Below are 10088 nucleotides of genomic sequence, written 5' to 3' on the forward strand. Positions count from 1 at the left end.
ATCACGCTCTTAGGCAATCCCGCAAATCACGTTCTCAGGCGATCCCACGAATCATGCCTTCACATTTCCAATGTCTTTGCGCCTTCAACCTCGTGAAAGAAGTCATCTCAGTTTCGTGCTCGAAGTCATCTTAACCTTGTGCTAGAAAGATGCCAGCCTCGTCCCTTGGATCCTGGCTTGCTCGTTTCAACAATCCCTGAGTAAAACACGATAAACAACCCCGTGCTCGGGGTTATTTTGGAGCGCTCGAGGGTAGACTTTGTTATAGCCTAGTCATCAGGGATTATTTCTTGGCTTCGAGACTAGTCCGTAGAGATGAAGCGAGGCTGGCACGATTTTCACGCCACACGGGTTCTGTGAGGTTAACAACCTTCGCCCGTGGTTAATGATCTTGTGATGCTGGTAGGCTTATGTCGAGCGAAACAACCTCAAGGGTGACCGTCTTTTTTGACAATCCCAACAAATAGTAATATCTGGCTTGTTTTTTCAGAATAAGTTCAATTTCTTCACCCAGCTTTCTAAAACATGATTAAATATTATTTTAAGAATAAAGTTCCTTTCGGCCAAACTATGCGTAACCTAAAGGGCTCCAGCTGCATGTATCATCAGCATGAGCTACTGTCAGATCTGAAATTAGATTAGAATATATACACATTACATGAAACTTTGTTACATAATAGCACTCACTGACGAGTTACTCTAGGAACTGTACAATTTCCGACAAAATTTAGGTCAATCGGCTCCAGATCCCACCCACATCCATGGATAGACTGAAATCTAAATCTGAACTCATTGATGTACTCAGACAACTCAGAAAACATCTGCTTTCCGTGGAATATGACACAATCAGGTGCTGGTTTCAGTATAATACATCTCTGATGCAGCCTCAAAGGACCTGAAGCTCATGTTCAATTGCAGTGAAATCGAACCCACTCCAATCAAGTTCTGCATCCAGATTGAAAGCTGGGTCCTTCATTGGAAGAGGCAGGTGGCTAATGTCAGCCAGGCCAATATAGTCATCATCGAGAGGCTTGTGCACTGCACCAATAAAATCACTGATTGGGAATGCATCTTCCAGCCTGGTGAAATCATCAAGTGGAAGTTCATCAGCCAGGCTGACGGAGTCACCGACAGGAGTCTCATCTATCCGTCCTAGCAAGACATCTACTGAAATCTCCTTAGGTGTGGAGAAGTTCAGTAAGATTTCATCCACAGGCTCTGGGTCTATTTCCATGAACACTCCCTTCTGCACTCGTGCTGTCTGCTCGCATGGGGCAGATGAAGATACACAGGACACTGAAGAGCTTGACAAAGCTGCACGTTCTGATACAGACTCTTGAGCTTTTTTGGCTAACACCTCTGCGTGGATCTGATTTGCATATGCCTGATATGCTGCTGCTGCAGCCTCCTCAGAGTCATATGAGCCAATCCATTTTCGGGTTTTTCTCACAGGATCGCGAATCTCAGCTGCCCAACGACCCCAGGGTCGCTTACGCACACCACGAAACCTGCTTGATTTCCCCTTTTTCTCTGAAACCTCCAGATCCTTTGTTCCACATGGCACAAGCGTCTCCAGACATTTAGATGTCTTCGAGTTCTTCACCGGAACTAGCACCTCTCTAACCATTTTCTTTACCTTGATGTTCTGACCATCTTCATCATCAGAGGAGTCAGTAGCATCTGGATCAGAACAGAAAATACGGACCTTCTGCATACAGGGCATCATCTTGTAGCCCAGCTTTCAGATTGCCTTAACTGCAATGTGAAGACAGGGCGTTATTCATGAAAAGTGCAGGTACAAGGTTACAATTTCAAAGATGAGGAAAAAGCATAGATATACATGTATACCGAGTAAATGTTTAGACAAAATTGGGACAAAGGCTCCTGGTCTGTGCAAAAACTGCAGCACAGAATCTTGCAAATCAGCAGGATTCTCTCAAAATTCTGATGAAAACTCGAGAAAGAAAGATCTGGTTCCTTCCTTGTACAGGACTCAGAAATTGGAAATCTGGCTGACTGTTTGAACTTAAAGGAGGAGGGGTGCTGAAGCCAATCCACACAAAACAAACCTGATAGCATAAAAATAAGACAAGATTATAAGCTGAGGCCCCTTCGAAGTTCCAAAAGGAGAAATCTTAAACAGTGAAAACAAAAACTACTCGTTAATATTGTCCTTTTCAATGTATATATGTCCTTGTTTAAAACTTACCAAGACTGATTATGATTTGGGGGACTCTTGAACTCTTACTGCCTCAGGTGCAGTAAAGTAGGAAGCAAGGGTCTAAATGAAGAAACCCAGAGTACTTCACCCCAAATCCAAATCTGAAACCATTGTGCATTACTATGGGAAACTTTCCAAATTCACATAGACAAACTGAAATTAATAGGAAGCTGCCGGACTATAAAATCAAATAGATATCGACATCTAAACCTCCATCTTGGCATGCCAAACTAGTGCGGTGACATTTTTATGCAAACTGAAGGAGGAGATCAGTTTTAGTGCAGGTCAGCTTCGAAATCTGACACATACTCTAACGTGGTTGTCTCAAAATTTGGTTCACGAGCAAAATTAATGTGACCAGATTAAAGAAGGACAAAATTATCGCATGACATGGCAACAATTTATCAACTGAATCATGGCAAGCTGCATATTTATATTTACAACTGGAAGATGACGAAAAGACACTGACTCCCCTTTTTGGCGGACAGGAAAAGACAAATCCTTGTTGCTTACACTAAACAAACAAGAAGCCAGGACTGCTAAGTTATTAAACTAATAATGCACCACATCAACAGCTTAGATAAAGAAACTACTAATGTCAAACAGAGAGAAAAACATAGTATCTACTAATCTCTGAACTGCCACCTACATGGAAGACCAACAGAGCTCGTTTCATATACGAAGCTAGACAGTGGAGCAGAGTAGACTGAAACAGAGCAGGACATCCTGGCGTAAGCCAACCAATAGAAGCAGGGAAACAGATTTACCGCGAGATTCTGAAGCGAAACCCGCAGTCTCTGGCGCCCCTCTGCCAAGGCTGGAGAAGGGAGCGAGTCGAGGTTGATGACGACGGGAGCTCAGAACCATGGAGCGGCAGAGCAGGCGACATAAATCAACAGCGCGCGCGTGGCGTGCGGCGGCGGCTGCTCCTCCAGTCCTGCTCGCAGAATCTGTTCACATCAGAAAACACCACCGCCAGGAACTGGTGAGAAGAGGTTGGATGGGAATGAAAACGGGGAACAAACAAAAAAAGCTGCCGTCTTTATTATTTTCCCCGAAGCACGATTGATCCCATGGATGGAAAGAAAAAGAGATTAGATTGGCACCTGTGTAATTCCCCAAGAAAATCGCCAAAAAAAAGGAAAAAGGAGCAGAACGAAATCTTACCAGATTACCCGACCAAATCCCCCGAGAAAGAGAAAAGAAAAGAAAGAAAAACTTTCCCGCAAATAGAAACAGGGCAGGCGGAGAGAAGAGGGAGAGATCGATCCCAAACTGCACGCAACGGCATGATCGGGCGCGCGGTTCTTGCGGAGGAAAAGAGCTGGCACCTACACTAGCGTGGGGGCCACGGCGATCTCCGAAGCCCGACCGGAGGACTGGACTGGGTGAAAGCGGTGTAGCCGGCGGAATGGGGGGGCGAGCCGCCCGGAATCCGGATACTGGATCGGATCGGGGAGAGTCCTGCGCGGGGAGAGGAGAGATTTGTGGGCTCTTGATATTTTTGGGGGAGAGCCGAAGTGGAGAGGGCGCGGGGTTTAATGGTGGTCTTCCGGCGGAAGAGCAGGGGAGGAGGGGAGATGAGGAGCGGAGCAGGGAGACGAAACGTGTGAGGCGATGGCGCAGGCTGTGTAATTATAGATGCAAGGCCGGAGGTGCAAAAATTGTACGGGGTACGCCATCCTGTGTACCCACGGATTTACCTGCAGCTGCTAGTACTATAAAGCCAATTGTAGCAGGGGTGGATTATGAAAATTTTCTTTCTTGACTACAATGTTCGGATTCTGCATTAACTATAATGTTTCAAGACTAGTACTTTTTTTAAAAAAAAACTGATTTATGTTGGTTAAGTGCACATGCTGTACACGGACACGAGTACTGCATCCTAAACTATAGTTATAGTTTTACTTAAAAAATTGATAATACTTTATGGAAAAAGAATTTCTTTTTACTTTATTAAATTCAGACAATGAATTACCCATAATCATGTCATTCTCCATCCCTTTCAAACTTTTTTTTATGAAAATTTTCTTTCTTTAGGTTTCATGGTAATGTTGACCAAATATATATGCAATTTTTGTCTACTTTGATGATAATATAATAGTTTTATTCCACTTTAATTAACTAAATATTTTAAGAAACTATTATTACTCAAAGTTTGAACAATAAGTCAATTTGATACCTAGAAACGGATCTAGTAGTAACGGTAAGCACATCACTTCGTTAATTGAGGTGCGATGATACATTGTTATAGATGTTTGAAGAGGAAGAGAAAATAAAACGAGGCTCATTTGTTTAGTAGGCTAGAAAACATGCATGAGTGCTGCATAAAAAACAAATTAGGCAAAAAGGTCAAACAACCACTTATACACAATAGTATTTACAATCGTAGTTATTTATATTTAATTTGCATAAAAAACAAATTAGGCAAAAAGGTCAAACAACCTCTACAATTTTTCCCTTCCACAATGTTTTTGCTAATTCCTTGCTTGCACTGTTGTTCCTCACGCCGTTGTGACATCTAACTTCACATTAATTAGCATACACCTTAGCTCATATAGGGGGTGTTTGGTTCCCTGCCAACATTTGCCACACCACAAAGTTACGCAACCACAAAGATTTAGGGTGTTGCTTGGTTGGTTGCATGTTTTGGCGTGCCACAGCTAGCTAGCAGTTTTGCTGTTCTATTGCTCGCTACAGCGCGCCTAAACTGCGGCGTTGATTTTTTCCGCCACATCTTCGGCGTGGGCGCACTTCTGGCGTGGCCCTGCAGCCAGCAACCAAGCACCCTCATACTTCTTAAGATTGAGTCCAATCAACTTGTCTGAGCAAGGTTCTGTTTGCCACACAAGAAAGACATATATTAAGTCTACTAACAAACTTGCTCGTGCTTTGCAACAGCACAACAAATCTAACAATCACATGTGCATGACTAGTTTTTAGAATGGTGGCACATAAACTATACACATGAAAAAACATATATAAGTTAATTATTGATATGTGCACATCAATTTCCTAATAATTAGAGTCAGGGACAATGGTGTGTAAGCAAAGTTGTTGAAGTTTAAAGGTAGAGCGAAGGGATGCGGCAATTCTGCAGCTGTGTGCTGGAGAGGGCATTTGAGGATGTGTTGGATCCTTGCTTTGGGATGGGTGTTAGAGTTAACTAGGTATAGGCGCGTGCACGCGCCTATACCAAAGATCTTAGCAGAAAGTTGCAATGGAAAATACTGAACCGCCTATACCAAAGATCTTAGCAGAAAGTTGCAATGGAAAATACTGAATGGAAAAAGAAAGAAGTTTATAGGAGGCTTAAAGTTCGTTGATTAGCTAATGAAAAGAGAAAAATGATTCAATAATACTAAGAAAATAAATGATTTTATCTAAATGTTAGCATAATTGACATGAGATAATTTTTGAAATCATGATGAATAGTTCATAACATAAAATAATTGATGCTGTTGCTGCCGACGTCGGAACCAATTCGAAGGGTCGGAGGAAGATGCGAGCGGTGAGAGAAAGGGAGAGCTGGGGATGAGAGATATCAAGTTATTAACCGAAGGGGTAATAATTGGGGTCGGGCTCCCTTATTCATTGCCATAATTACCTCTAATTACTTTCTTTCTCTTCAGTATAGTGCGGCCGTTGATGATGTATCTGATGGCTTTGGAGATGTCCTCCAGGGTACAACCACAGGAAGGAAGGGATTTTCGCGGAGACATCGCATCACCAGCAATTCAAACATTTAAATAGTGGAGACATTGGGCTTGAGATTTGAGGATACGATGTTTGTTGTGCTTGAATTTGATTGGTGTTTGTTTGGTTTGACAACAAAAAATAGTTCAGCTATGTATGTATACACGCTTCGTGCACAAGAATTCTACTCTTTCGTGTATCTTTTGATATGTCACTAATTTTTTTGAAATTGATTATACATTACAGGAGAGAAAATTAGCGGCCCAATCTAATTACGCGGTAATAGCCTGTGCCGTTTTGCATAGTGGTAGTGTGGTGGGGTGCACGAGAGAATAAAGCTAGAAACAGGCCACCAGCGCCTAGAGACGACATAAGACGAGAGTGAGTGTGCGTGTGTCGCTGGCGTGACGCCTGCCGCAGGCGCAGCGTGCGTGGCCCTCACGGATGCGTGCCACCCACAGGCCAGGGGCCTCGAGCCGACCGTCCGTACCCGCACCGTATCGGCGGCGCATCAGAACGGGCGGCGTCACGGATATGGACGGGCCCGATCCTCCCGCCCCAGACCGGTTGCCGGCTGCGCCGTGGGCCTCGTGGCTTTCTTGGACTCCAAGTAGCCGGGGTTCCCGCGGGGCCCACCCGGGCACCGCTTCCCCAGGCGCCAGCCGTCAGTCTACTCCGCTGTACGAGGCGTCAGGCGTCAGCTGGCCAGCGGAGGCGTCGCGCGCAAGCAACACGGATTTTCTTTTCTTTTTCTTTATTCACCTTCTTTTATTTCTTCAGCGCCCGATGAACGTCTGTTGCTGTTGGCGCGAGGAGTTTCCAAATCTGGTAAATCCTTATGAATCAACCCCACCACCATCGGAAGCCCGCTTGTTTGCATTGAGCTTGAGCTTCGGAAAAATGAACACTCTTTTGTGACAAGAGCATCTTTAAGACACATTAGTATCCATAGAAATGAATGCCTCTAATTGAAGGTGCCAATCGACATGAATCTTACAGTATCTTGAAAAAAAATAGCATGGGTGCACTTTTTTTTGGACAAAAGAAGTATTTGTTAATATTTTCATATTCCCTCGAATACGTCTTTTAAGAACTAAAAATCCAAATGTAACAGATCCTATCGAGGACTTCTTAAAATCACTTAGATTATGTCAAAATTAGGATTGAAAAGCATGGTCTGTTAAAATCTTTGTTTAATACTTGCTCGTGGGATGATGGATTTTATAAATATCATACCCGATAACCGGTTATGAAGCTCTGCCTAAGGCTATTCCCACTGCTAATTTCATAGGAGTTTTATCAACAACGTGGCAGGAAATTTAAGAGGGGAGAGAAGGAACCGTTTCATCTAGATGAAACTCTCTTGGCATGAAAACTAAAAAAAAATATGTCATGAAATTAAAGTTACGTGGTGCCTACGAAATAACAATTTAAAAACATTAAATTGTGCATTGAAGGAGCAATTTCAAACACAATTTCATTTTCTTCTTGATGATGTGGTTATCTTGGAAACATAAAAAATGAAATCCTTCACTAGGATTAGCCTAACATAACATGTTGTAGCTAATAATCTGTTATGAAAGTTCACAAAGCTTAAATAGAACAATATAGGACCATGTCATTGGCTGTTCTCCTATAATTCTTCTCCGTGCTATACAGAAGGAAACAAATACATTATAGTAAAAGTTCAAATATGACACTAAGAGTACGATAACGAATGGATTCCATCATTCTTCATCATCCTTTGGCTTCCGCTTTTTTCCAATGCAACAAAAAATGACTATGCCACCTCTGCCCATCCTGAGTACCAATCCAAAACCTATCTAAAAAAAGACGCATCAATTCTAGTGCAAGAATTCTAGGTTGCATGCCTCATAGTCATTGTCATTAGATCACAAGAGCTGGAACTTGAGTGAATATACATATCAGCGCTATTCGAGTTCTCTACACGCTATCATTGTAGTTCACAACCCTCTCAGATTAGATATTGTAGATAGCACACTCTCTCTATAGCTCAAACTATTGACAACAGCGATGATGATGGCATTCTAGAATTTTATGAAGTAAATTAAGAAAAATAACCGCCACTTTCAACCTAAGCAATAAATCACAGTTCATTTTAATTTGGCAAGCTATAGGAAACAAAGGAGATAGCATATGTCACACTCAATGTAATTATATGAGGTGAAGAGCTCATGTGATCAAATGCAGATGGGCACGTTGACTGAGATTAGTGATGTGTAGACAAGATCAACAATGGTGGAGAGAGATAAACAAAAACCTTGCAGCATGTATGTAATAAATCACAAAGGATGGAGCTGATGTCTTATTCACTTTAGTTGTCCGTAGTGAACAAGACTATCATGAAAAGCTGGTGGGGGGATTAGGTGCAGGCGAGAACGTTGGTGATGGGACCGTGGGATGGCATGGAGCTTATGGGGAGCTCACTAGAGAGGGAGAGTAAAGGGAAGGGGCTTCACGGAGGCTCACGGTCTTCATGGAGAGCATGAGCAAGGTGATGCATCTTAACCCAATGTTGAGGGAGATCGGCTTGAGCTCATCCATAGCTCATGGAATAGTAAGAAGGGAATGAAGACTTGGGGAAGCTCGTTGCTCCAACTCTAGTGGGGAAGAGGTGGGTGGCATGGTGGAGAAGTTTGTTGTTGTCATCTTCCGTTGGGCCTCCGGCAAACTCCGACCATGACGGTGGAGATGAGGATTGGGGCTCCTGTTGGTTCATGGGAGGGGGGAGAGAGAGGGGGGGAGAGGGAGAGAAGGAGAGGGAGGGAGAGAGGGACATCAAGGGAGAAACAGGGAGAGAGGGGGGGAGAGAGAGAGCACTGTTAGAGAAACGACCTTCCATCTAGCTACATATGTCTCGGTCGTTTTTGGATCCAGGACTAAAGGAGCTTTAGTCCCGGGTCCGAAAACCTCCACTGACAGGGCCTCTTTAGTCCGGTTAGTAATATCAACCGGGACTAAAGAGCCCATTTTAGTTCCGGTTGTAACGGCTAGAAATGATGAGGGAATCTGGTGGGGCTTTTAGTCCCCATTGGTAACACCAACCGGGACTAAAGAACACCCATTAGTCCCTGTTGGTGTTACCAACAGGGGCAAAAGATTTAGTCCTAGTTGGTAGTTCCAACTGGGACTAGATAGGACTCTTTAGTCTCGGTTGGTGGTTCTTTAGTCCAGGTAATTGTTACCAAGCGGTACTAAATGCTCGTCCTATAAAAATCCCCTTCTTCCTTCCCGAGCCCGAGCCACTCAGACGGAGAGCTCGGGCTCCTTCTCCATGGCGACCAAGCAAGCTTAGGGAGGTGCTATCCAATTTTTTCCCCCTCCAATTTTTTCCCCTCAATTTCGTGGGAATTTTACTCATCCAAAGTGTTGTAAATGTTAGCTACTTCATCCTCCCTTCATTTATTGTTATTATGCTTTAGAGATAGAGAAAATTGAGTTTTTTAGAATGAGCTAGGGAGAATGGAGAGATTTTTTATTTATACATGTTTTTGAGCTACAATTTCATGGATAGCTTGCTTGTTACTTATATATACTTCCTATTAGATAAAGAATTTGTAATATTAGGTGTGGGAAAACATAAAGTAAATGTGTTTATAATATTTATTCCTTGCAATAAAATGAGGTAAATAAAATGTAGGTCAAAGAAATAGAATTCGGTCCTTGCTAATTTTTTTTGGATGCCTTGCTTGTTAAATTTGAGTGACATTCACTAGTTCGATAAAAAGAAAAATGCTAGAATTCTGGAACAAAAGAACAAAGATATACTAAAGATTACAGACGCTCCATAGTATCAAGAATCCTAAAATAATGGTACAACAGAAGAACTTTGAGTCCACAAACTCTGGTCGAATATCATAAAGGAATCTAGAAATAGTTGTCCAAACGCCTTTTGGAGCCATATTTTCATAATAGAAGTATGGTGGCACGATAGCCTGTTCAGGCACTGACCTTGACCCATCAGCTTTTTGTTGGTTTTGGCTTGCCAGATGAGTCGTGCTCAGTGAACAGATCTTTTGCCTCGACAGGCTATTAGGTCACCATACTTCTATTAAGAAAATGTGGCTCCAAAAGTCGCATGGACAAAGTTCCTTTATGATATTTAGCCAGAATTTGTGAACTCAAAGTTCTTGTGTCGTTGTCAAGATTA

At 42.8% G+C, this 10088-nt stretch overlaps 1 protein-coding gene across 5 annotated transcripts; it reads right to left on the bottom strand.

The window, feature by feature from the left end:
• Positions 1-611: 611 nt before the first annotated feature.
• On the bottom strand, positions 612-3824 carry LOC117842331 (ethylene-responsive transcription factor ERF118). 5 transcript variants are annotated; one of them, XM_034722733.2, is made up of 5 exons: positions 3557-3824; positions 2989-3171; positions 2210-2322; positions 1849-2069; positions 612-1755 (listed from the first exon to the last, which is right to left on the bottom strand). In XM_034722733.2, the coding sequence occupies exon 5, from the start codon at positions 1724-1726 to the stop codon at positions 887-889; it is 840 nt and encodes a 279-aa protein (XP_034578624.1). In that variant the 5' UTR covers positions 1727-1755; positions 1849-2069; positions 2210-2322; positions 2989-3171; positions 3557-3824; the 3' UTR covers positions 612-886. The 5 variants fall into 5 exon arrangements, with proteins under 5 accessions (XP_034578624.1, XP_034578626.1, XP_034578623.1 ...); XM_034722735.2 differs by having other exon boundaries at positions 3553-3824; XM_034722732.2 differs by having other exon boundaries at positions 3389-3824.
• Positions 3825-10088: the final 6264 nt, after the last annotated feature.

This window comes from Setaria viridis, chromosome 2 (assembly GCF_005286985.2).
Source record: "Setaria viridis chromosome 2, Setaria_viridis_v4.0, whole genome shotgun sequence".
Classification (NCBI taxonomy): Eukaryota; Viridiplantae; Streptophyta; class Magnoliopsida; order Poales; family Poaceae; genus Setaria; species Setaria viridis.

What these genes read in the sequence shown, in the direction of transcription:
- LOC117842331 (XM_034722733.2), bottom strand. Translation starts at nt 1,726, where the DNA reads ATGATGCCCTGTATGCAGAAGGTCCGTATTTTCTGTTCTGATCCAGAT.